Here is a 25,655-nt window from a genome sequence, read left to right as displayed (position 1 = left end):
TAATACAACCATAATGAAACTGGTCATCAAAAGGTTTATTGGTGAATATTCTATAATCTACATCAAGAGCTTATATTTCTCATTACCCTTCAAACAAGCGGTCAACAGATGGCAACATTTTTTGTGCTCCCATAAATATGGTTTAAAGAAAGCCAATGGAATTGCATAAACATGACATTCCCTAAAACTGGAATTGTTAAATATAGTAAAATGTACCAATGTTTTTTTTTTAACAAGTGGATGATATTGATATTCCATCACAATACAATACCAAACCTGTGGATAAAGTAAAATATAATTAAATCCATTATGCAACCTGTCCCCAGTCTGACTTTGAACTGAGAGTCCTGTTCTGAGGCTTAAAGCAGTAACTAGGGCGTGAGTTGGCGGGACATATTCCACGTGTTTATTTAATTCCGCTTCTTCTGTCGCACTGTAACTTCTTCCTGGTGTTCGGAAATACACTGGTATCCGATCAGCATCCCCACAATAGAAACGCCTTGAGAGAAACAACCAAAGATATATCAAGTTTATTCTCATTAAATACCTCAAAGTTAGTTAGGAGTAATGCACTACTTAAAGTGCACATTGCATCTTGGGAGAAAAAAAACATTGCGGTGGTAATGCAGTATAACAAAGAACTCACTAGCGACAATTAGAGGTGCCATCACTCCTATGGTGACAGGAGCAGTTTTGTAGATGAAGGCTTCAGACAGGAAGTGACCCAACGCCAGCACAAAGGTCCACAAGGTGATGTGGTAGAGCCTGGCAGAATCAAGGCAAGGTTTTAGGTTTTATTTCGATTTGATCTGAGTTCAAGATAATTTCAAATACAGTATATCAACAGACAGAGTAGACTTCTGTAGGCTGTTAATTGGTCAATATCTTACGTTTTATTGTGGATGTCGATGGCACACGCACAGCGTATAATAGATGCTAGTAATGTCCAGATTCCAAATGTTCGTGCTTGAAGACCATTCACTAGATTGGGAAACAAACAAGATTAAAAATAATCACAATAATCATCATTAGAAATGGGTAAACCTTTGTAGGTGTATATTGGTTTGTACCCTATTGGGTATGTAGTACCTAACTTATAACTACATACCATATATACATATATATACACACACACATACATACATACATACATACATACATACATACATACATACATACATACATACATACATACATACATACATACATACATACATACATATGTGTGTGTGTGTGTGTGTGTACGCATACACATAGGCCCTATGTACACAAATACATATATAAACAGATATATTTATATATATTTACACAAATACATATATACATATATGCACATTTTTATTTTAACTGCTAAAAAGACAAAGCACGTTTCTCACCAAACTGTGGCGTCCCTGTGTAAAGTTTCTCCGACAGGAAGCTGTGGTCCCTGAAGCTCTGCACGGTGTTCCCCATGGCGATGAGCGACACCATCAGCAGCCAGCTCCTCAACACGTTCATGAATTTACTCATCATGACTGGCGAATACGATATACCTGTGGGACGAGAGTTCTGTGTCAAATGTGCAACCTTTTAAAGACAAACGAAATACTAATAATGTTTACCGATCTGCTTATGTTTATATGTGGAGCTAATGTAAAGAAACATTGCATTCAACTGAACCATTGGAAGTATAACATGGACTTATCAAACAATTTGGCGTGCTCAGTGTATTTAGAGATACATACACATGGAGATATCCATGCTAAATACGAACAAGGATAGATTACATTACCTGTTTACTTGTCGACGCGTTACAATGTCCCCATGTCATAGAAATGTGAAGAATGATGTGATATGAAATGTTGTGTTGCACGGACAGAGCTGTCAATCTTCAACGTTGAATTCGTCCAATGAGAATGTCCGTAAAATAGCGTCATGGCGTCGCCCCATTCATAGAAGGGACGTTCGTTATTTGGTCCCGCCTTGTTTCATCATCCAGCCAATCACTGCACACCACTAGCGATCACCTGGCGTACGGGCCGTTGTGGTTCCGCCCACAACGTATCTGAGATGCGCACGCGCCTTCACTTCGCTGCTCAGTTGCTGTAGTTACCAGGAAGCTTAGCCGGGATGGCCAACTAGGCTGCCCTCTTCGAGATAGATTCATGTTTATCCTCGCATGTTCGGTATGTAATTACAAAGACATGATAACCGAGGACAACCCGAACCATAACCGTTCACAAGGCTGACATAAACCCGCTAAAGCAACCCACATGTAAACTATATTCATACAAATATAAGCCTTGACATTTAATACTGGCTACCTTTTAGCTAATGCTTGTTACCTGGTGTCTGACAATGTGATGCCAGAGTTGGAATTGTGACCATAACAGTTCGGATTTGGCGTTGATCTATTTGCAGGTCTGAGATGCCATGGTAAGCCGAGGTGCCGGACTCCACAAAGCTTTTCACCTCGCAGCTCTTCCGGCACTTTGAAGAAATGCCATCTGTGGTCAGGGATGAAGAGGATTCAGAGTCCTACCTGGAGGATGAGCAGGAGTGAGTGAAGGCGCTGATAAGATTTGCAATAGTTCAAACGGTTGTGATTCACCTCCTCCTGTGGGTTATTACATGACATCGAAAATAGTCCCTTGGTTGAACTCATAATAATTGGGCTGCTTCATGAGATTAAGGGCAAACATTATGATGGCTAGATAATGTTCCCTAAACCCAAACACTTTTATATAGCCTCACATATGTAGTAGTAGTAGTAGTAGTAGAAGTAGAAGTAGTGGCAGTGCTAATAGTATTAATTTTAATTTGATTAAATCAGGGTATAAAACCATATCATTATCATATTAGTTATTGCCTTCAAAATATGATATCAATATTATTTTTGTTTGAAAACAACCCATTCTGCTGTGCAAGTCCTCATGTTATAAACAGTTATAAACGATTGAGCAATTTATTCATTATTGTTTGAGTGTCTGTCTTTGAGCAACCAGACATAACAAAACGATTGTAATGTTCTTAACTCTTAATGGAACATGATGGCTGCAGAGGGCATGGTTACATTAGTGTCGTGACCCTGTATTATTGATGGCACCTTAGAGCAACCCATTAAAGACGTCCACAAGCATTCATTTTGCATAATTGATTACCCTTCTTAAGCTGAGGTGATGCAGCCAACCACATTATCCTGTACATCATGACATTGTGTTGGAGCAATTGGTCTTTTAAATTTTTCTCTGGATATGCGTGATTTCTGTGGATTTGTTGTGTCTGGGCAATACACTATTACAATCTTATTTATTTGAATAAAAGTAAAAAGACAGCATCCTTTAATTTTGACATACTTTAGCCTATCACTGAAGAGCTATTTTGAGCAGCTCCTGTCAAAACACTAGAGCAATCAGAATACCTTGCTTTGTGTGTGCTTTGTGTGTCAGGTGCCATTTTGTCACACACACACACGCACACACACACACACACACACACACACACACACACACACATGCGCGCACACACATACACGCACACGCAAGGTCAAACCTTGCTTATTTTATAACAGGAAAGTCGTGTCTTTAAGAGCAGCTTCCCATCTCATAGCTCCTGCATCTAGAACTATCATGTATCCTAAGATAACGAGGTGGCCCTCAGAACCTTCTGAAACAGTGTGTTGTTCTGCTATCAATCAATATGTGAAAATCTATGTATTGGGTGAGCTTCCTACTCATGTGTTCTCCACCTCTCAATTACTCATGACTGTAAACATAACATTAAATACAATTCATCTCAAGGTGTCATTTTTTACTATTGATTATTATTCTGGTCTTCTGGGTTTTGCTTGCTTGTGTGTCTCTTGATTTGTTCGAACAGGAAGTTGTTTATAGATGTGCCTCTTTATCTCTCAGAGACCATCCTTGCATCGCCTGGAGTGGCCTTAGTAGGAGGATCCCAGTCCTGGTGTTCTGCGCCGAGGCCATTATCTCTAAAGATGGGAATCTATGCTCTATCGGAGGTACACACATACACACACACACACACACACACACACACACACACACACACGCACACACGCACACACATAAACACACACACATACACACTATCTCAAACTATGAGAATCTATGCTCTATTTGAGGGCCCACATATGCAGCATGTTTTTATCAATTAAGTGAAATGGCAATGTGTTTGTTGCTTGTTGTGTTTTTTGTGTTGTTTACTACAGAGCGATATAACATGGCCTTCAAGATTGTTCGCACAGAAAGTCGCCTAGTCAGAGGAATACTGACAAACCATGGATTCAATGAGGTTATGTTCTTTCCATATTAAAACATCATGTTATGTTGACCTTTTGTGTGTGTGTGTGTGTGTGTGTGTGTGTGTCTGTGTGTCTGTGTGTGTAGTGCATGTGTGTGCCCGTAAGCTCGGCAATCTGTTTATGTGTTTGTTTGTAGGCTATTTCAAAATAAAATTATAAATCAACTTGAACTCAAAAGTCAAGTCAAAATTTGTGGTAGGTCGTGTTTGCATAACTCAACAGAAAAGTGCTCCCACAGCATTTACATTTATATCAACTTAGAAAATCACATCACTCTTTATTACCTCAAGTTTCTTTGTTAGCTGCTGGCAATGTCAGTATTCTTCATTGAAAGCCACGGGAAATGATTAATACAGTGTAGTGATTTAAGAATGGATATTTTCAAATCTGGGCTTAATTTTAAAAGTGCTATCTTCTGGCATTGCTGCATAAAGATAAAAAAAGATTAAAGTGGCATATTCATTAACTCAGTATGCTTCCATAATGCATTATATATTCATTTAATTCAGGCTCCAGCAACAGGCTGAGCTCCAATGAAACTTCATTTGGAAATTCGATAACATTGAAAATAGCAAAAAGTGCAGATTTGGGCCTTGTGATGATACTCATCCCAGCCCAGGCAGAACTAGAGTGTTTACCTCAGTTGGCCTTGTCTTTAGGAGCATGCCAATGCTCTTGATGCCCCTTGTCAGATAAATGGATATTAAGCTTTTTTTTTTTTTATAATTCTTTGCCTTGAATGGATCCTTGCCAAATGTCAAAGCTTGCAAATGCATTACTGTAGAAAGGCTCTTAGGAGAATGAAAAGGGTCCGGTTTCACGAGTGCGCACACAGTACTATTGCTGCTTCGAAGCAGTTACTATGAATTCACCCCCTTTTTTAATACGTCACGCCAGTGCCGTTGACTCCCGCTAACTTATAATCATCAAAGGTCCAGTTTCGACCCGCCAATGTTTAATAAGCCTATATTGCAAACATCTGTACTCTGTGTGTGTGTGTGTGTGTGTGTGTGTGTGTGTACGAATGCGTGTGTGCGCATGCGTGTATGTGTGTGTGTGTGTGTGTGATCCAGTTGTTGGCCCTAAACAAAAACAAAGGGTAATAGGATGGTGATGAAAGTAGCTGGTGAACCCAATGATATGATTTGAGGAGAGCTGGGCTGTGTTTCTATGGATTAGCTCCTAAGATGCACTCCAGCCGAGCTGTCACATGTGATTGAGATCAGAACATAATACTGTTGTTGGGGCGACTGGCAGCATCCAATGTTCATACAGAATGAAGTCCATGCTTTTTTGCTCTGAAATAATCCTTTTGGTTTTTGAATTATCGCTTGGCATGAGAGCCCATCAAGGCTCTGAGCTCAGAATGAAATCATTCGACAGGGGCCTGACGCGCTGATTGTCAAACGGTGTCTGTTTTTTCCCAGATCCACCCCAACAGTAATGACTTCAACCTCATGTGGACCGGCTCACACTTTAAGCCTTACCTCCTGCGTAGCCTTCAGGACTTCCAGAAGGTCAACCACTTCCCCAGGTAGGATGACCTGGTTCTGCTTGCATTCACCCAGCTGAGCCCCTTTGCAGGCTCTGTTCCAGCCCATGTTTTCCTTGGCTTTGGCAGAAAGGTCCGTTTAGCTTGGAGTAGGAGCCTCCGCGAAAACATGAAATAAAATCAGGTGGAGGGAGCCAAAGCCGGATTGTATTTACTCAAGCTTTATTCATTGTAATTCATGGGGTCTTACGCTGTGTAGGCCCAGGTCTTTCTATTTTTAAACTGGCAAGCACGGGGTCCGGGCTGCGTTTCAGGTCCTATGAGTTGACGCGCAAGGACCGCCTGTACAAGAACATCCAGCGCATGCAGCAGGCGCACGGCTTCAAGAACTTCAACATCGTACCGCAGACCTTCGTGCTGCCCTCTGAGTACAAGACCTTCTGCAGTAAGAGCCGCGCCGCGCTGCCTCGCCCCCCCCACCCATCACAGACCGCCTCCCAACCGCCTCTCGCTCACCTCTGCCGCGTGTCCTTCCTCAGGTTGTTTCTCCAAGGACAGAGGGCCGTGGATCATCAAACCCGTGGCGTCCTCCAGAGGGCGAGGGATCTACCTGGTCAGCAATGTAAGCCAGAGTGAGCGACAAGGAGTGGTTATGTTGAACTCAAAACTAAAAAACAATACACATGCAGGCTCCAATACGAGTGTTCAAAAGTATTGTAGTAACTCTGTAGATGACTTCATGGAAAGCATGCTGAGTGGACACTGAGTCTGCCAGATGTGGGGGTGGGGTGGGGGGGGGGCAGTTGTGATAGAGCCATCTTTTTGAACTAAGCACACATCAGCATCACAGACATTAATAAGCACCCACTGAGTAAATCACACACTTCCAAGGTTCAGTCTTTGGAGGAGCTCCACACTTGTCTCCCTTTTGAACAACACCCCCCCCCCCCCTTCACCTCCCACGGCTTCTTCTCTTCTGAAGGCATTTTTATGAAAAGATGGAAGGAATGTCCAGGCGCTATCTGGAGAGAAGAAAGAAGGACGTTTTTAAGGTTCTGTGTGAACTTTAGCCAGCACTGAGGTTTCTCCCTCTCTCGGCCTGGCCACCTGCAACACATTTTAACCTCATGGCGGCCCTGGCTCTCACCAGTGGATTATATTTTCATAGAGTGCCGTTAAAGCGCTCGCCTATTATTGCCTGTCACTGCCAATGCCGCTTTTGTATTGTTAACTCTAACTCACTTTTAACTCCCTCTTTCTTCTCAACATGGCCACAGATTGGCAACAGAGTGGCGCGCGTCAGTGTGTCTCTCCCTGTTGTGATGTAGTGTGAAGTGAGCTCTGGACGGCCTCCCTGGATGAGGTATACCGTTGGAGCGATGGGCTTTGATGTGCTTCCTTTGTTTCTCGTTGCGCAGCCCAGCCAGATTTCCATGGACAAAAACATCTTGGTGTCCCGCTACGTCAACAATCCCCTATTGATACACGGTGAGTGGCCACCTGGCTCGTCCTGAGCTTGCCCATTGTCTTATAGGTACGAAGAGTTGAAAAAAAAAAGTTTGCACCATTGTGATCACCTTTAACTCTTGGACCTTGTTTTGCAGACTTCAAGTTCGACGTGCGGCTGTACGTGCTGGTGACCTCGTACGACCCCCTCCTCGTCTACCTCTACGAAGAGGGCCTGGCCAGGTGCGCTGCAGACCCGGCGGTTAACCGTGTCTTCCTTCTTGTTTGTTGTCGTCTGTCGTACGACAACTGAGCACACATGCTCCTTTCGTTAGGATGTACCTTTCGATGCAGTGCGTTGCACTTTCTGTGGCCTACTTCGTTCATTCATCAGGTGGTGGCATAAACAAAGCAGCCACTTTTGGTTTTCTATGACCAGTAGAGGGCAGCGTTAACTCGCTCTCCCGCCTGTCCTGATGCCATCCTGTTTTCCTTTCAAATCTAAACCATGGTCTGTTGTGATTTATAACAATAGATGTTACACGTACATACTTTTATTATTTTCTTGGTAAAATTTTCAATGATTTTGAAGGAAGGAAGCAGTAGAGAAGTCAGAAAGTCAGAAGGTCTGCTGTATAATAGTAGGACTGTGATTGGTTACATACTGACTGTGCTGTCCTGAATAAGCCCCAGTCCTCTCTGTTAGCTTGATTTAAAAACACTGGCCCACAAACAGTGACCATGTTGTACCCTGCGTTTATCTCTGGCCGTTCCGTTGAGTTTAACGCGATGCCTCGGCTCACACAACATCGTTGTTATCTGTGTGGCGTGCATCACTTTCAAGCCCAGCCTAACTATGTCATTGTCACATTTGTCAACATACTATCGGCACAATAGACCTAGTCATCAATGTGCTGTTATGGTTTTCCTATCGGCTCTTGTAAAAAAAATACTAAAAGTTATACTCTGGCCCACAGATTTGCGACGGTCAAGTACGACCGTGCTTCGAAGAACATCAAGAACCAGTTCATGCATCTCACCAACTCCAGTGTGAACAAAAAGAGCAGCGACTACGTCAGGTGAGCTGAATCGTCGTTCATCGCAGGCTCATACTCCCAGTGAACTCAGAGCATCAAACGAACAGTTCTTCGTGGAGCAGGGTTGTGTGTGTGTGTGTGTGTGTGTGTGTGGGGGTGGGTGGGCTCTCGGGTCCAGAGGTCCGTTCTTTGTAACCTGGATGATAGCGCCGCGCCGCATCGCAATTCCTGGCATCCAGCGGCGAGCCCCCATGTCACGGCCGCTTGTCTTTTGTTCCTTTTCAGTTGCGATGACCCTGAACTGGAGGATTATGGCAACAAGTGGAGCATGAGTGCCATGTTGAGGTATTTGAAGCACGAGGGGAAAGACACCACATGTGAGTTCAGATGTTCTTTTTCTTTTCATCACAACACCATTGGCTGATGTTGATGTCTTTGTGTTTTCCTTTGATTTCCCCTTGTTATTTAACGAGCAGGCAAGGGGGAAAGTATTCAAACACTGCTGACCATAAACCAGTCGGGCCGGAGTTAATTTTAATCCCTTGTCTTGGTTTATATGAGAAATGAGAACATGTGCCTTTCATGTTTTAGCCTTTGTCTTGTTTTGTTTTTTGCATATTCCAGTGCTGATGAAGCAGGTGGAAGACCTCATTGTGAAGGCGGTGCTGAGTGCTGAACTGCAGATTGCCAGTGCCTGCAAGATGTTCTGCCCATACAGGACCAACTGCTTCGGTAAGGGCCACAAACCCGTCACAACAAAGGCATTCAATTTCATCCTGGTTCTTATCAGGACAGGACCGAACGTTGCTTTGAGTTTGAATGCGTCGGTGGAGGTTGAAGCCCCACTCTGCAGTATGTATTTATAAAGCGGGATGTGTCTGTTTGTTATGGCGGTGTTGTTGAGTAGTCCTTGCAGAAAGGTCACACCGTTTCCCTGTCCTCCTCTGTAAAACAAACCCCAGCCGTCCCCCTGTGTGGCTCCAGGTTGGGCTGGACTTTCCTTGGATGGAAACATAATTCATTGTGCTGTTTCTCATTCTGCTCTGCGTGCTCCCTCACACCCCCTCAGATCTCCCTGTTGGTTTCCCAGAGTCAATGTGAAATGCTTCCACTATGCTACTCCTACATATTGGTATGTTTGTATACATAATGTCATTCCCTATGGAGCCCCCCAACACACACACACACACACACACACACACACACACACACACACAGTTTGTGTTCTCTGACTCCTACCATTGGCTCGTCAAAGCCTTTTGTCTGAGTTTGCTCCCTGTTGCTTGCCATCCTTTGGGCCTACTGTCTGCTTGGCTGCTCTGCTGTGTGAACTCCAACGTCTTGGAGCGATCACCCATGTTGGTGTTGGCCCTAATTGCCCGTTCTCTTTCTGTCTGTGTCCCTCTCTTTCTCTCTCTGTCTCTCTCTCCCTCTGTCTCCCTCTCTCTCTCTCTGTCTCTGTCTCTGACTTACTCTTTCCCTCCTCTCTCTCTCTCTCTCTCTCTCTCTCTCTCTCTCTCTGTCTCTCTCGCTATCCCCCATTTCCATGTGACTGGTGTTCAAAGCAAGATTTGACCATGGTTTTTCACATGGATCACATTTCTCTCTTGTTATTACCCTTCTTATCCATTTTCTTTCCTGCTCTCTAGGGGTGTAACGATACACTCATTTGTACCGAAATTTTTCGGTACGGGTCTAACGGTTCGATGCACGTTTCATTTCGGTACGTACCGAGGAAAAAAAAAAAATAATTTTTTGGAAAAAACGTTTTTATTGATTATCACACACTTGAGTGTCTTGTCTTGTCCTGATGTTTTTTGAGGATCACAATGGAAATAAGTCCTGGACTTTATTGTGTTTTTATCCTCAATTATATTTGATGTCTTTTCATTTGTGTAAGGCATTTGTTTGATACAATTTAATAAATCAAATCAAAATCAAATCAAAAAACTGCTGTACCGAAAAACATACCGAACCGTGACTTAAAAACCGAGGTACGTACCGAATCGTGACTTTAGTGTATCGTTACACCCCTACTGCTCTCTCATCAACTTTGCATGCACAGATGATTTAAAATCACTAGAATAATCAGAATCAGGTCATACTCTGAGGAAATACTTGAATCCTATTTCCCATGCTGTGTTTTTCATGTTTAAGGGAAGCAGATTTGGGGGAAAATCAAATGTACTAAGAAAAGGTTCACAAAGCAGAATGAAAATGGTAAATGGTAAATGGACTGCATTTATACAGCGCTTTTCTAACCAGTGGCCACTCAAAGCACTGTACAAAATTACCTAACATGCACCCATTCATGCACACATTCACACACCGACGGCTGAGTCAACCACGCAAGGCGACAGCCAGCTCGTTGGGAGCAGTTAGGGTGAGGTGTCTTGCTCAGGGACACCTCGACACTAGGAGGAGCCGGGGATCAAACTAGCAACCTTCCAGTTACCAGCCAACCAGCTCTACCTCCTGAACCACACGCCTCCCCCAAAAACAAAAACAGTTCATACCGGGGCAGAGCTGTTTACCTGCCAACATGTGCAGGCATACATCTGACAGACGGCGAGTCCTGTGCATTGGCATACGATCCGGACTCCTCTTGAACACCCTACTCCAACTGAGGTGTCAACATGATAGTTGCTCCTTATCTTTCCAAAATATTTTCCCCGTGCTCCCGAGCGAGATGGGGAGATTAGCGTGGACGGTGTGAACGCACCGACACCCTCTCCTCCGTCCCTCAACACCATCAGATAAACTGAGTTCCACGCACGTCTCCCTAGACATAACAGGGGTTGTGTTTGGGCCACGTTTCCCACGTGGAAACGGCCTGGATTCCTGCTCAGATGCTATCAGGGGCCTCACTCCTTGGCTGAGGGGCATCACTCCTTGCTTGTGGGGCATCACTCCTGGGTTGAGGGGCCACACTCTTTGGTTGAGGGGCCTCACTCCTTGGTTGAGGGGCCTCACTCCTTGGGTGACGGGCCTCACTCCTTCGTCGAGGGGCCCCAGGGACCTGGGGTTTTACCGTTGACGGCCCTTGTGCTTAATACCTCAAGTGGCTCGGCAGGGCCTTGGTATGGGGCCCCCAAGCTTAATTTAGGGCCTTGGTATGGGGCCCCCAAGCTACGTATGGGGTCTTCATATTGGGCCCCTAAGCTTCATATGGGGTCTTGGTATGGGGCCCCCAAGCTTCGTATGGGGTCTTCATATGGGGCCCCTAAGCTTCATATGGGGCCTTGGTATGGGGCCACCAAGCTTCGTATGGGGTCTTCATATGGGGCCCCTAAGCTTCATATGGGGCCTTCCAATGTGATGTGATACATTGCCTGGTGCCCCAGGTTGCCGTGAAGGAGATCTCTCCCAGAGTGTGTTCTGTGATGGCTGCTTTAACCTGTGCACATTGACATCTCAAAGCAGCAAGGTGTGCAGCCTCACCCAGCCCCACCCAGAGTCCAATCAGTCTGACTCGGGTCAGGTGAGGCTGTTTAGAGCATCCTTCATCCACACACACTCCCACATCATAAATCCAATCTTATTCCTTCGCTTGTCTGGCATTAGCAGTTGACTACTTAATTACACGTCCTTCAGCACCCAACAGAAACACAATATCTCTGTGAAATCCAAACTTGAAAGGCAGAAGAAACTACAGTGGCAGAAAAGCATCCCAATAGGCCCGCAGCATCGTTCCATCACCCAGTGTTCAGATGCTTTTTGCCACCAGAACGTAGCACGACCTGTCCACCGTTTCACCAAAACAACAACACGCAATTAGGGTCGCCGGTGCTATTACGTTACGGCCTCACAACGCCAACGAAAACAGTGTGGTCCGCTCCCATGACACGTTCCCCCCCCCCCCACCCTACCCTGTTTCTGTGGTGTCTTCAGGTGCCCCCCTCCCTTCCCGCCCCCCTCCATTCCCCAAAGCGAGTTAATTACAGTATCAGCGCGTCTCGGTCTACGATATTACGTTTCTGCAGAGACAGACACTCAGGGGGGGGTGGAGAGGGGTGGTTAGTCAAGTGTTTTCCCTCTGCCTCTCTGAACTGTCTGTCCGTCCCCCCACCCATGCGGACGGACATGTGTGCGCTGTGCTCGCTCTGTTCTTGGCAGTCCACCCACTCCTCTGCTCCTCTGCTCCTCTCCCGTCCGCAAGATTGCCGCAATTTATTCTGTCCCTGTTATTGTTAAATTAATCTCGTCTTTCAATACATTGAAAACATGAAATCTTTTTATAGTATTCTGATGTGGTACGGGATATGAAAACATCTCTGTGCTTTCGTTGGTGAGGTGTCTCTGCGTGCGTGTGTGTGTGCGTGTGTGCGTGTGTGTGTGTGTGTGTGTGTGCATGTGTCTGTGCATGTCCATGTGTCTGTGTGTGTGTGTGTGTGCGTGCGTGTCTGCGTCTGCGTGCGTGTGCGCGTGTGTGCATGCTCTATGCGTGCGTGTGCATGCATATCCGTGTGTGTGTGTGTGTGTGCGCATGTCCGTGCGTGTGCGTGCATATCCGTGTGTGTGTGTGCTTGTGTCTGTGTGCGCGCATGTGCGTGCTTGCACGTGCGCGCGAGGGGTGATCGAATGCCACCCATGCAGCTCCCCACCACCAGCCCTGTGATTAATGGAGCGGCTCCGGGCCGAGGGATGCTGATTATGAGATGTTTTGACTGAGGAGTGATTAGCCAAGCCAGGGCCCTATTTTATTACACGCCAAACATTCCACCCACTGGTCCTGTGTTCCACCCAACGTCCCTCATTAAGTGCTCAGTGTGGTTTGATCCAGCGCCTCTCCCCCTCCCCTTACCTCCTCCCCCCACGCCCTCCCCTCGCCCCCCCTGCCTCTTGCCCCAACCCTGCTACATTTACCCGATAGTCACCTACTCTTCTACACTGTCTAAAGAGATAATGGATTTGTCTTGATAATGACGATATGGTCTAAATTCACTTAACTTCTCGAGCATGATGAATGGATTGCCCCCCCCCCCCACCCCCCTAACCACACCCATCAAGATAAATCTATAAACAGGGCCCTTTGAAAAAAGCTCCAGTCTTCGGGGCGTCTCTGTGTCTCTCGCTTTCCCTCTCTCTCTCTTCAAGCCGCTCCTTGCCATAACGGAGGAGGGAGAGTTTAAACAATACTAATTCATGGAATGGAGGACAGACCGGCCTCCGCTCGCACACAGACTCAGACCCACGCTGGAGATGCTCGTCACTGCTGCTGCTGCTGCTGTTTCTGTTCTCTGCTGTTAATGCAGGCCCATAAACACCGCGGCTGGGGCGAGGGTTGTGGAGGCCGGGCAGGGGGGTGGGGGTGGGGGTTGGGGGGGAGTGTTGTCTCTGTTAGGTGCGAACATTTCCAGCACCGCAGGTCCCTAAGCCGAAGAAGGAGGGGGGGGAGGGTGAAGGGTGTTAAGACAAATCCTCCATGTCACTCGTCTTCACGCTCCCTCCCTCTTTTACTGGGTGCGATGTGGGCACTCGCCACTTCTCGTCCTCCCTGACCGCCGGCGCCACTTGTTGTGGGCTCCTTGCGGGCTGATGACATGGCGCTCCCCTCCCCGCCAGTGGTTCCCGCCACAGGAACGAGCGTGCCTCGCAGAGGGCGGCGCGGCTCGCCTCCCGAGGCAGGGGCGGCGTCTGCGGCTAATTGGAGGGAAAATGCGCGGCGGGTTGTCACTCAGAGTTGGCCCGTCTGCAGAGAACTGTGGCGACACACGCACGCACCCGGGCTTTTTCCTCTTGTTGTGGTGCTGTTGACAAGCCACCACAGGCTGACTTCATGTGTGCTGCTGATGCAGTGTGTTTTATCTCTCTCTCTCTCTCTCTCTCTCTCTCTCTCTCTCTCTCTCTGGGTCTCTCTCCCTGTGTGTTCGTGTTCTATGTCAAAGGGGAAAAACAAAGAAATACTCATGCAACTGGAAAATAACTGAGAAATCTCTTAACAACTACTGTTTGGTGTGCAGTCCATTCTCAGCAGACAGAGAGGACTCTCTTTTGTTCCATCTGCACTTCTTCTTCCATCTTGGATGAAAGTCCCACTAAACCTTCTACAATCACCTTCCACCTTCCTTACAGTTCCCCTGACAACTAGTTACAGAGATGATTAGGACATGCATTCAACTAGACAGACTCAAGCCTCAGGAGGGTCAAAGGCATCCATCAAACTGACTTTTGTCTCTGAATATTTCCTCTAAGTCTTTTGAGAAGTTACACATTGACTAGTCTCAGCCTCTTGTGTTCATTGGCACTACCGCACCATGTGACACGTCCTGAGCGTCTGATACGCAGAGAAAGTTAGGCTGGTCAGCGTCTTGAAGAACCTCAAGGCACTTGAGGTTCTCAAGGCACTCAAGGCACTTGAGGTTCTCATTGGCCGTCTGCATTGTCATTCAAATGCCATGGAATTAATGAAATCAGAGAACCATCTTTATTCTTATTTAAAATCCATGGGTCACCCAGTTCACCGGGTAGTACATTTTTTTCTTAGACCTCAGAGCAATTGTTAAAAATCATCAAGTTTTTTTCGCCAAGGGTCTGTTTTTGCAGAAAGTACTGTTCCCATTGTACGGTCCATGATTGGTCTTGCTCGCCTGTCAATCAGGACGTCTTCCTCATCGTGATGCAGTCAATCAACGCCGTGTCCCAAGACTTTCCCTCTGGAAAGGCGGGCTCTGCGACACTACATAATGAGCGCACACAATACATGAAGACCCCAAGCTAGTCCCTTATAACCCCGATCACCACAGTCAATCACACTCCCCCCTTCCCCCAAAACGAGTGGGAAAGAAAGGGCAGGTCTCTGGCCCTTTAGCTGGCTCTTGTGTGCTTAACACCGCCGTTGACCTGCGACTCCAGAGCAAACAGTGGCGCTCACGGAGGCTTTGAAAGCCCCATGCCGCTGGCCTATTTTCACAACAGATGCCGCTCTTTGAAGTTGTAACCAGGAGTGCTTCTGCCCTCCCCGGCTTTACCGCTGTGCTTTGCCCCAATCCTTGTAAAGAAAAAATACAAAAAACTAAGCTGTGGTTGGCCTCTCTGCTCTGGCTGTTGGGGTGGGGGCTTTCACAAGCCAGCCCTGCCCCACCTTCGTGAGGGCTGTGTGCTCATCGCTTGTGGAGGTGAGAGTGGGGGGGGGGGTGTACATCCTGTTGTTATCATGGGATACGTTTTTCTTTTTTGGTATTGTTTGAGTGTGTGTGTCTGTAAGTGTGTTTGTGTGTGTGTGTGTGTGTGTGTGTCTGGTGTCAAACATATTTTGTAGCAATGTTCCTGAACCAAAGCAGAGCTGTATCCAAACGCCACAAAGTAACCGCTAATGTGCTTGCTTGAGGTCATTACCGCTAATGGTGGCACAACTCGTTAAAAGTGAAATGGCCGCAAGTCTGTTTAAACCGTCCAGTGGGTTTGCATGTGTATGACATTCACATACACACACCCGCTGTTAGTATAAATAGAAGTGGTGTTTATGTCATTCGGGTGGCTTCATGGGGTGAACCCATGTTTTAATTGAGTAAGTGCAGAACTGAAGAAAAACAAAGAAGAAAGCACTAGCATCTACCCTGAACCGTAGGGCTTTAGCGACATGCTATCTTTCTATTTTATTTTCCTATGCCATCTAACCGTTGGCCCGGGCGGACCAGACTTCCACCTAATTGCTGTGGAAACGCCACAGCAGAGTAGACTCCTGTCGCTCCTTTTAATACGCGTTGACAATCTGTAGACTGAAAACCTTTCCAGAAACTGCAGAATTATCAACGGCGTGCATGAAACCGTTCGCCGAACCACAAATTGTTTTTGATCCGAGCTTATGTAAGCGATGCCAACAGAGTCGAAATGTGTGTGTGTGTGTACTTAGCTAATGCAGTGCAGCCAATCCCTCAGTACCGTACTTTGATGTACTTCTCTCTCGTGAGTGATTGGATATACGGAGTAATATGCATGTAATCAGGAGCAGAAAGACTGAGAGGGCCATGCTGGCAAACCGGTTGACCAGATTGGTCACTGATGGAACTCTGGTAACACTGTGCTCTCGCTTTTACTCTGCTTTACTCTGATCATTGCCTTTAAAAGAGCGAGAAAGTGGCCATATCTCTCTGGGTTGCATCCCATTTACACATGCACACACACAATCAGGCACACACACCCACAGGCACACAGGTACGCACAAAACACACACACACACACACACACACACACACCGTACTGAGGCACACATGCGCGCACACATTGCTTGTCTCATGATGTTGTCCCCTCCTCCTTTGCAGAGCTGTACGGTTTCGACGTGCTCATAGACACCGACCTCAAGCCTTGGCTGCTGGAGGTGAACCTCTCCCCCTCCCTGGCGTGGTGAGTGACAGCCCCTCCCTGTTGGCCCGGGACACCCGGGTGTACCCACCCGTTCACAACAAGTGCTGCCGGAGCCCAGCTCGCTCTCCGGGCTGATGAATACACGGTATCGGGTTTGGTTCTGGCCGGTGGCGGGCGGGACAATGTTGAGTATAGTGTGTATGTGGCTGACATGCAAGAGGAAACGGTGCGCATGCACACACACTAGCTCAAACAACATGCATATTGTGGATGGTTTTGGGTCAACGAGATGTGTGTGTCGCCAGTCAAGGCAGGGCATGTATCCGAAGAGCTCGGGTCTTCTACGGTCCAGGGTGGGAACAAAATCCATCACAAATTGTGATGGATTTGGATTGATTTGCAATTCAATGTAGATTGTGTGTGTTTGTGTATGCGCGTTGTGGTTTTAACTTTGAATCCATGTTTCCTTTCAGCGACGCTCCTCTGGACCTCAAGATAAAGGCCAGCATGATAGCCGACATGTTTTCCATCGTGGGTGAGTGCTGTCCTGCACCATTTCCATGCCTTCTGCAGGCCTGCTCAGGGGCTGGGATCCCTCTTCATCTTCAGCTTATTGCAAATGTTGGCACTGAGACCCTGCTGGTGAGATGCTGGTCATGATCTATATCCACCAGCTTGTTCCACATCAGGGGTTCCACTGGCTTAAGGACCACCAGGGCAACGGGTTCATTACTGGGGCTCTCCCATTAGCATGGTCTAACTCCACCATGACTCCCACTCTGTGTCATCATAACAGTGAACTCACACTGGGGAACCCGTACCCTTGTTGTCTTGTTGTGTTCTGCGTGCGAGCTCTCTGTTCGGTCACTGTTACCCATGCATGTCCTCTGCTCTTGCAATTAGGCCACAGGATTTTTGTTATCCTATATGGGGGGGCTCTGAGTGTGGATGGAGGGCCCCTTGGCCGGGCCCCTGGCCCTCTGCAGCGCTCCTGCAGCGTGCTCCACTCTGCCTGGGCTCGTTATTAGGACCTCGCCATCGCTTCGGCACTAAAGGGACCTAGTAGATAATCGTTTTTTCTAGTGTCCAGTGCAGACAGAGTACAACTGTTGATTCTCACACACACGGTCACTCCAGCAAGATTCTCCTCGTAAAATGTGTGTAGTACATGCATTATGGAAACATTTGGATAGCTCCGCAAGGGGGTTCTGTGATTGTGCAAACGCAACAACCACAAGCATTATTAATTGACATTAAAAGACCTGGCTGGGGGGGAAGTTGTCGACAGAGACAGGCGTGGGTTGTGTTGGAGTCATTAAGCTCTCTTGAGAAACTGGATCCTCCATTGTTGAGCTGTAGCGATCTGAGTATCCAGAATGTTGCGCCCCGGGCAGGGATCAACACTCATTACAGAGCAGTGGTTGCAACAGAGAAGGAGAGCTGTCCTGGTATATCCTCCTCCTCCTCTCCCTCCTCCTCCATCCCCCCACCCCCACCCCCCCCCTCCTCCTCCTCCTCCTCCTCCTCCTCATAATTACTGTATTCTCACGGAGCAGGCAGAGCTTACAATGCTATGACAAAAGTGCATACTCACCAGAGAAGAATCTCACACACACACACACACACACACACACACACACACACACACACACACACACACACACACACACACACATACACATACACATACACACACACACTTACACAAGCACTCATGCAATTGCATACACAAAAACACACACACACACACACACACACACACACACACACACACACACACACACACACACACACACACACACACGGGCACACGGGCACATGGGCACACACACACACACAGGCACACACAAACACACAGGGACAAAGGCATTCCAGCAATGTAATATCCACACTCTGCTGGATAAGACCTGACAAGTACATATGTATTACAAGAGTGATTGATATCGTCTTTAACAACGATGCAATGAATGCAAGACACAAGACAACAATCTTATCTGGGTCCTATCTCCCTGGGCCCCTCACCTCGCTGGCGTTCCTCTCCCCATCTATTAAGTGTGTTGGCTAGCAGTCATTTTGCTCGCTCTGAGCCCCCCAGACGCTCAGTATGGGCAAGCATCCAGTGACACTCCAAGAGAGAAAGAGTGTGTGTGCGTGTGTGTGTGAGTGCATGCCTGTGCATATGGCCGCGTATACAATGTGCACAACATGAGTAGTTCACGCCAGGTTGCAACTGAGAGAGAGAGAGAGGGAGAGAGAGAGAGGGAGAGAGAGAGAGAGAGAGAGAGAGAGCGCGAGAGAGAGAACACTAACAGCTCTCAAGGCTCGAGTTGGCGAGAGAGAGACTCCAATCATAAATGGCCAGTTATCTTTGGAGTGAGGCATTAGCGCTGGGGGGAAATGAGCGGTGGCATGTAGAACATAGCCCATCCATTATTCACCAAAACAACCCCTCCGCCCGCCGCCCCGGGGCTGATAGCACTTGGGCGGCGTCCCAGTCCTGTAAATAATGACAGCATGCCATTAGCATTCATTCACCACCAGCCCCCCTCCCCACCTCCCCTCCCCCACCTCCCCACCTCCCTCTCCCTTCTCCCGTGTGCCGCTGCTGTCAGTTAGGTGTCAGCCATGTTTGGAATAATTGCCGTGTTTAGGTGAGAATGCGGCGAGGGCCCTGAGCCCTACCTGACGGCTGGGAGGACGCTGCAGGAAGCAGGCCCGCGGGGGCCCGCCTGTCAATCGCCTCGAATCACCACCATTTAAAAAAAAAAAAAATGGTGGTGATAAAATAAATTCAAGAGAGACCCCAATGAAAGCATTCCCCTCCCAGGGTCAGGGGACGGGAAGCATTGCTGTCATTGGGGTCTCTCTTGCATTTATTTTTTGTAAGAGAGACCCAATGAGACCCAATTAGGTTATTACTAACTACTACTGACCAATATAACAAGTGTGTGTGTGTGTGTGTGTTTAAATATATGGGCTTTTAGGTATATGGGCTTTTAAGCCCTTTGAGATACTTGTGATTAAGGGCTATAAAAATAAAATTGTATTTCATTTAATTGAAACTACATTGATAGTTTAGTTTTGGTAGTTTAATTTTCACTAAGTCTCTCTTGCACTTATTTATTGCTGGAGAGACCCAATGACACACAGTTAGTGTATTACTAACTACTACTAGCCATTATGAATAATACATTGGTAGTTTAGTTTAGTTTTTTGCTTTTTCATTGGGTCTCGCTTGCACTTATTTTTTTGCAAGAGAGAACCAATGAGAGACAATTAGTTTACTACTAACTACTATTGATCATTACTAATACACTACTGTAGTTTATTCATCAGTTGGTTGGTTAGTGAGGTTGTTATTAATTGTCCCTTTTAAGAAATCTCTTTGCCCAAAGAGGTCAGGATCGTATGAGAGAAGTAACCTCTTCACCATGTATTCATACGCTGAAATTCTTGCCCTAATATATTCTGTATCAGTCCTTTGCACAGGCTTGTAAAAATACTTTATGGAAACACTCGCCACGAAATGACAATCAAAAATGCACATCTTGATGTGGCGTAATACATGAGAATCAGATGGATGTCAACCTGGGTGCCAAACATGATTCAGGAACATGAGGATCAGATAGCAGCCATCTAGATATTAATCCTGTAATACCCATTTCAGTGCAGGTTGGGGCAGCCTGCCTGGAGCCCGGCAGGTCACTCTGAGCTCCCACTGACCCCCTGAGCTCCCTCAGTGTGGGTGTGGAACGCCGGCCTGTTTTAGACCAGTGGTGTTGGTGAACCCAGGACGGAGCTGCTCCTCCTCTCCCCTCCCTGACTCCTCTCGTCTTCCCAGGCTTTGTGTGTCAGGACCCCCTGCTGAGGCAGCCGCGCCCCGAACGGAACGGCGTGGAGCCCACTCTCAGGCAGCCGGCGCCAAAATCCACGGTACACACACACATATAGGAATACACACCCACACACACACACACACACACACACACACACACACACACACACAAATACACTGGCTCACACACACTTGCATGCACTTGCACACACACAGACAGACACAAACAGTGATGATATTACGCAGAATTTGCTTAACGTATGCAAATGACGGTAACGAAATGCTATCATTTCAAATTATATATACAGTTTCATTGGGTGTGTGCAGTGGGAGATTGAAATTAATCCAATATAATAATACAGTGTGTGGTTTGTGAATATAGTGTAGGAAATCCAATCTACAATTCAAATGTAGATGGCATGATGCCAAGACACAGATTTAATGCTTCTTAAACAATGCTGTCAAAACCCTCTGCCCATGCTTGCACATTTCTGCTCAGGAAAGCTCTGCTTCTATCGCAGAGTCCTGCATATTATCATTATGATGAAGAGACGCCATTGTTTTTAACGGTAGATAAATATTGCCGCTAATCCTCGGGATTGGTCTGAGTGTGCATAGCTCGTGGGTGCTGCTCTCTCAGGCTTTATTGTCAATCATTTGTATTTTTCTGCCTAATGATAATCTTGGCTCCCCTCGGCCTAATAGTGCCACGTCAGCCCTGCTCTTGGCGGGTGCTAGGCGACGACTCTGCAAGCTTTAGTCCTGGATATACAGCAGAGCCACTGCCAAATACGAGATTTGTGCTTCACCTTCCGCTGTGCAAAGGGCCTGTCTGGGCATCCACTAACAGGGCGTCATTGTATGATGTAGGATTCTACAGCGTGTGCACGTACGCTCCATTAATCCCTGTGCATTGCCTCGCAGGGTCCCTGCACCGCACAGACCCCCGCCCGTCCAACTAAAGGGGTTTAGAGTTCTCAGCACACTGTACACTAGTCAGACGTTTGTATCGTCAACGATGAGTCGACCAGTTAACGGATCTACCAAAATATGACTGCCAGATATTAAGGAGAAAAATAATCAATATTAACTTTTTTTACTTGATGATACAACTATAAGTGTAACTATATACTGTATATTTATATATTAACTTTCTGAAATGTGTTTCTACCTCTGCCAGATTCTATGACGTCCTCAGGCAGAGCATTTCTGAGATTTCCTCCCAACCTTTGACCTGGAATGTAGCATTAACCATTTACACAGCGCTTATTCTCAGATTATTGTTCTTCAGAGATCTGGCCACACTGCTAGATCCGATGAACTAACACACTGTTGGTGACCGACCGCTTTCTGACACAGACGAACAAGCAGAACGGTCACATGACACTAACCTAACCACTGTTCTTCCTCCTCCTCCTCCTCCTCCCACTGTCTCCCCGCTGCCTGTTGCATCGCCGGTAAGAAACGCTGCCTTATCCCCCACAGTGCCCCTTGCTCCCCGCCGTCTGCTCCGCCTCTTATTGGATTAGAAGTCTCTTGGCCATTAGTCACTGTGCCATTAGTCACCGTGCATGGCGCGCCCAGCAGCGCATCGATCCGCAAACGACATCTACATTAAAACACTCGTTCAATCAGCATTAGCTCATTGTAGAGGCTGCAGTGCAGAGTCACAGTCTGGGGAGGTTTTTAGCCTGCTGTCTGGCGGTGGCGTCTGTGGCGTCTCGCTACAGGCTGCCTGGACACGCTGGCGCCGCGCCAGGGTCACAGAGGCATGAGGAGAGGGACCAGGTGGGCCCCGCGAGGGCCCCGTGAGGCCCCGTCCTCTCCCTGCGGTGTAATTACAGGCAACAGTTGTCTTTGAATTTTGATTCTGGGATTAAAGCGTGTCAGTCTTTGGCTGACACTGTATCCGCACGCACCCCCCCCCATCCCTCCCCCCTCCACATCAGACGAATTAAATGTAATCCCACCACCGCTATGCAGATGACACATTCTGCATGTGATCCTGGGTGGGTGGGGGGGGGGTGGGTCCGGTTGTCTGGCTCCGGTTCCGGCATGGCTCTAAGGCTGTCAATCACAACTTGGTGGGGGCGGGCCGGGAGCGTTCAGTCTGCGTTGCCAGCAAATGTCCATTTTACTTTTTTTTTTACAATCTTATATGAGGCTTTATATTATTTGCTACATCTTGGACTTCATGAAGCCGTGTTGTGTTTCAGTGTGTTGCCTTTTCATGGCTGCAGCGTGGACTTGCCAGGAACAAATGTTGGAGTTTGACAACCCTTTGGAAAATGTTATTGATGCAGATAATAAAGCGACCGATTGTTTGCAATGGTTGGCCCGGATTTGTCTTGGAAAATAGCGAGGGGGAAGGGGAGGGGGTCACATGTATGGTATCATTATACTGTAACCTTATCCCAACCTTTTTTTCCTTATTTTTCCCCTGTAGAGACAGAGGCCCATGTCAGCCCGTACTGCAGACACCCAGAGCTCTGAGGACCTGCTGGAAGGCACCCCGGGCCGGGGGTGCAGTAGCACCCTGGGCCTGACCGCTGAGGAGGTAACCCGTCCTAACCGGTCCAACCATTTCCCCTCGCAGCCTTTTTAATACTGTTCAGACAAATATGCAAATATGATGTATGATAGGGTCTATCTCTCTGGTCTGTCTCTCGCTATCTTTCTCTCTCGCTCACCTCTCTCTCTCGCTCACCACTCTCTCTCTCTCTCTCGCTCACAACTCTATCTCTCTCGCTCACCACTCTCTTGCTCTCGCTCACCACTCTCTCTCTCTCTCTCTCGCTCACCACTCTCTCTCTCTCTCGCTCACCACTCTCTCTCCCTCGCTCACCACTCCCTATCTCACCCTTCTCTCTCTCTCCCCTCTCTCCATCCCTCTCCCTGGCCCCCGTCAGATCAAAGTGCTGAGGAGGACCACGGAGGAGTACGAGAGACGGGGTGGCTTCATCAGGATCTTCCCCACCCGAGACACCTGGGAGCTCTATGCGTAAGACGGATCCACCAATCACACGCAGACCACTCACTTATAATCCCCTGCCCCCTCCTGGGCTCGTCCATTAGGCTGTCTGCCGTCGGCCATCGGCACAAAGTTGATTCAGCTTCGCTTTTATTAAATGAGCGCAATCAATGGCTGCAGCCAGAGAAAAAGGGGTCAAGTGTCTAGACTGTTCCCAGCAGAGCAGAGCTCAAACCACACCGCACGCAGGACTTGTTGGACACAGCTTTGTTTTATGGACCTGCTGTTGCATTCCATATTCCTGCTCCAACTATAAATGCCAGTTCAGCCTCCATTTGGGAGGTGATGTATATTAAATAATAAATATGTTTCTACACTCTGTGTTCCTATACCCAGCGTTTGCAGCAGGATTAGCTTTATGGGCCTTTTGGCTATGGGGAGGGCGGTTTTCTGCGGGGGTTTTACCAGCATGTTATTGAGTGGTTCTGTGGAAATTATTAAGGGGCCGTTACCGGTAGCTGAACTCAGAGGGGCCCCCAGTTTTAACACATTTCCCACACAATGAGGGGGGCCCCCTCGGTGATGATGATTGTAATTATTTAAGTCGCTCTGGATAAAAGTGTCTGCTAAACGCCCTAAATGTCAATGTCATTTGGTGACGATCTCTTGTTTCTCTCGGTCTCAGTGGATATCTGGAGTGCAAGACATCGATGAACTCCATGTTGGCCAGCAGGCTTTTCCATGAAAGGTAAGCGTTTCCATTCGTGGGTTACAGTGTCTCCCTCGCCGCGTGGAAACGGCTGAGGTTGAACCCCTGCTGTTTGTTTGCTCTGCGGAGGGGATAGGTGAGGGGGATGACTGGTCCCATCCCACTCAGGTTTTCCAGCGCGCGCCAAAGTGTGTACGTGGCATGCTGGGGGGTGGGGGGGGGGGGGGGGGTCCGGTCTCTATTATAGAGTTTATAGAGTTGTTATGAGAATAAACGGCCACATTTGTGATCGCGCCCGGCAGCCCTGCTTTGGTGGCGTATTATCTGCGGTCCCTATCAAGTCCATTAGTTTTTCCGTTTTGCTTGCTGAAAGCGGATTGGGGGAGACTGTTGCTCTGTTTCTCCAAGACCACAGTCTGTGTTTTTGTTTGTCTCTCTCTCTCACTCTCACTCTCACTCTCTCACTTTCGCCTCTGTCTCTTACTTTCGCCTCTGACTCTCACTATCCCTCCTCATCTCACCCTTCTCTCTCTCTCTCTCTCTCTCTCTCTCTCTCTCTCTCTCTCTCTCTCTCTCTCTCTCTCTCTCTCTCTCTCTCCATCCCTTTCTCTGGTCTCCAACGCAGGAGAAATACGTAATCCCTATTTTCCCCATGTCTGCCTGGGTGTGAGGGCTGAAGGTCGCCGCTGGTCCCCTCAGCGATGGGGAGTCAGTACGGGGCTCCTTCCCTTTAGTTTCACTGACGCTGCCCCCCCCCCCTCCCGCTCTGCCTCTCCGCTTGCAGTAACGTTGGTGAGAACGGGCCGCCGGGCCGGGACGTCTTCAACAGCTGCCACGGTGCTCAGTACGAGAGGAAGCTGCTCTCGCTGGAGGGCCGCAAGAAACACCGGCGCTCCCTGGCCCAGAGGTCGTCCGCCGCCCGGAAGAAGACAACAGGTGAGACGGGAGAGCTGCTCTCTCTCTCTCTCTCTCTCTCTCTCTCTCTCTCTCCCTCTCTCTCTCTCTCTCTGTCTCTCTCTTGTGTCTCTGTCTCTGTCTCTTTCTCTTTGTGGGCCCTATCTTGCACCCGGCGCAATTGACTTTCTACACCAACGCATGTGTCGTTGCTAGTTTGCACCCGGCGCAAAGCTGATTTTCCCCCGCAGCAACCAGGCGCCACTACACTTGCGCCTGGAGAGGCGTATCGGCGAAAAGCAGGGGCGTGTTCTGGTGTAAATGATACTTGGTGCTATTTTAGTGATCTAAAAAATGCGCCAATGCAATTGCGCCACTGACCGAAAAATACCTGGTAGCGGATAGCACAGTTGTTGTTGCTATTTTTACGTGCCATGGCAGGTCGGAACTACAACATAGCCTACGCTTACACACACGTAGGCTATACACAGCACAAACATGCAAACTATTAACCTGATTTAAATATTATGATGTCAAAGATTATTCATACTTGTGAAACTGCATAGAAATAGCGTGTGGATTGTGGAAACATTTTTTTCAATAGGGCTGCATGAATGAACATGAATGAACTATAGTAGGCTATGGCATGCGTTAAAATAAT

The 25,655-nt window shown here is 47.6% G+C and overlaps 2 protein-coding genes across 2 annotated transcripts in view; one reads left to right on the top strand and one right to left on the bottom strand.

The window, feature by feature from the left end:
* Nucleotides 1–34: 34 nt before the first annotated feature.
* erg28 (ergosterol biosynthesis 28 homolog) lies at nucleotides 35–1,873 on the bottom strand. Its single transcript, XM_084481856.1, has 5 exons — nucleotides 1,772–1,873; nucleotides 1,377–1,532; nucleotides 891–981; nucleotides 647–765; nucleotides 35–499 (listed from the first exon to the last, which is right to left on the bottom strand). The coding sequence occupies exons 2-5, from the start codon at nucleotides 1,510–1,512 to the stop codon at nucleotides 411–413; spliced, it is 435 nt and encodes a 144-aa protein (XP_084337982.1). The 5' UTR covers nucleotides 1,513–1,532; nucleotides 1,772–1,873; the 3' UTR covers nucleotides 35–410.
* A 241-nt stretch (nucleotides 1,874–2,114) lies between these two features.
* ttll5 (tubulin tyrosine ligase-like family, member 5) overlaps nucleotides 2,115–25,655 on the top strand; it is a gene marked incomplete at its 3' end in the record, with an annotated part of 41,248 nt that continues 17,707 nt past the window's right edge. The window contains exons 1-19 of the mRNA XM_084481726.1: nucleotides 2,115–2,165; nucleotides 2,401–2,538; nucleotides 3,894–4,000; nucleotides 4,211–4,293; nucleotides 5,731–5,837; nucleotides 6,110–6,240; nucleotides 6,335–6,417; nucleotides 7,214–7,283; nucleotides 7,400–7,484; nucleotides 8,219–8,320; nucleotides 8,564–8,655; nucleotides 8,903–9,010; nucleotides 16,543–16,624; nucleotides 17,059–17,120; nucleotides 20,427–20,518; nucleotides 22,867–22,977; nucleotides 23,330–23,421; nucleotides 24,077–24,139; nucleotides 24,885–25,036. Of these exons, the coding sequence (XP_084337852.1) occupies nucleotides 2,480–2,538; nucleotides 3,894–4,000; nucleotides 4,211–4,293; nucleotides 5,731–5,837; nucleotides 6,110–6,240; nucleotides 6,335–6,417; nucleotides 7,214–7,283; nucleotides 7,400–7,484; nucleotides 8,219–8,320; nucleotides 8,564–8,655; nucleotides 8,903–9,010; nucleotides 16,543–16,624; nucleotides 17,059–17,120; nucleotides 20,427–20,518; nucleotides 22,867–22,977; nucleotides 23,330–23,421; nucleotides 24,077–24,139; nucleotides 24,885–25,036 (1,681 nt within the window). The 5' untranslated portion in view covers nucleotides 2,115–2,165; nucleotides 2,401–2,479. The remainder of the gene's footprint in view (nucleotides 2,166–2,400; nucleotides 2,539–3,893; nucleotides 4,001–4,210; nucleotides 4,294–5,730; nucleotides 5,838–6,109; nucleotides 6,241–6,334; nucleotides 6,418–7,213; nucleotides 7,284–7,399; nucleotides 7,485–8,218; nucleotides 8,321–8,563; nucleotides 8,656–8,902; nucleotides 9,011–16,542; nucleotides 16,625–17,058; nucleotides 17,121–20,426; nucleotides 20,519–22,866; nucleotides 22,978–23,329; nucleotides 23,422–24,076; nucleotides 24,140–24,884; nucleotides 25,037–25,655) is intronic.

Source organism: Micromesistius poutassou (genome assembly GCF_964030765.1).
Source record: "Micromesistius poutassou genome assembly, chromosome: 17".
NCBI classification, from domain to species: domain Eukaryota; kingdom Metazoa; phylum Chordata; class Actinopteri; order Gadiformes; family Gadidae; genus Micromesistius; species Micromesistius poutassou.
This window is presented reverse-complemented; position numbering and strand designations above follow the sequence as displayed.

Bases quoted from the DNA above. Each gene is read 5' to 3' on its own strand.
- erg28 (XM_084481856.1), bottom strand. From the start codon at position 1,512: ATGATGAGTAAATTCATGAACGTGTTGAGGAGCTGGCTGCTGATGGTG. The intron at 766-890 runs GTAAGATATTGA...TGATTCTGCCAG, and splicing joins ATCGACATCCACAATAAAAC to GCTCTACCACATCACCTTGT. The intron at 500-646 runs GTGAGTTCTTTG...GTTTCTCTCAAG, and splicing joins GGCACCTCTAATTGTCGCTA to GCGTTTCTATTGTGGGGATG.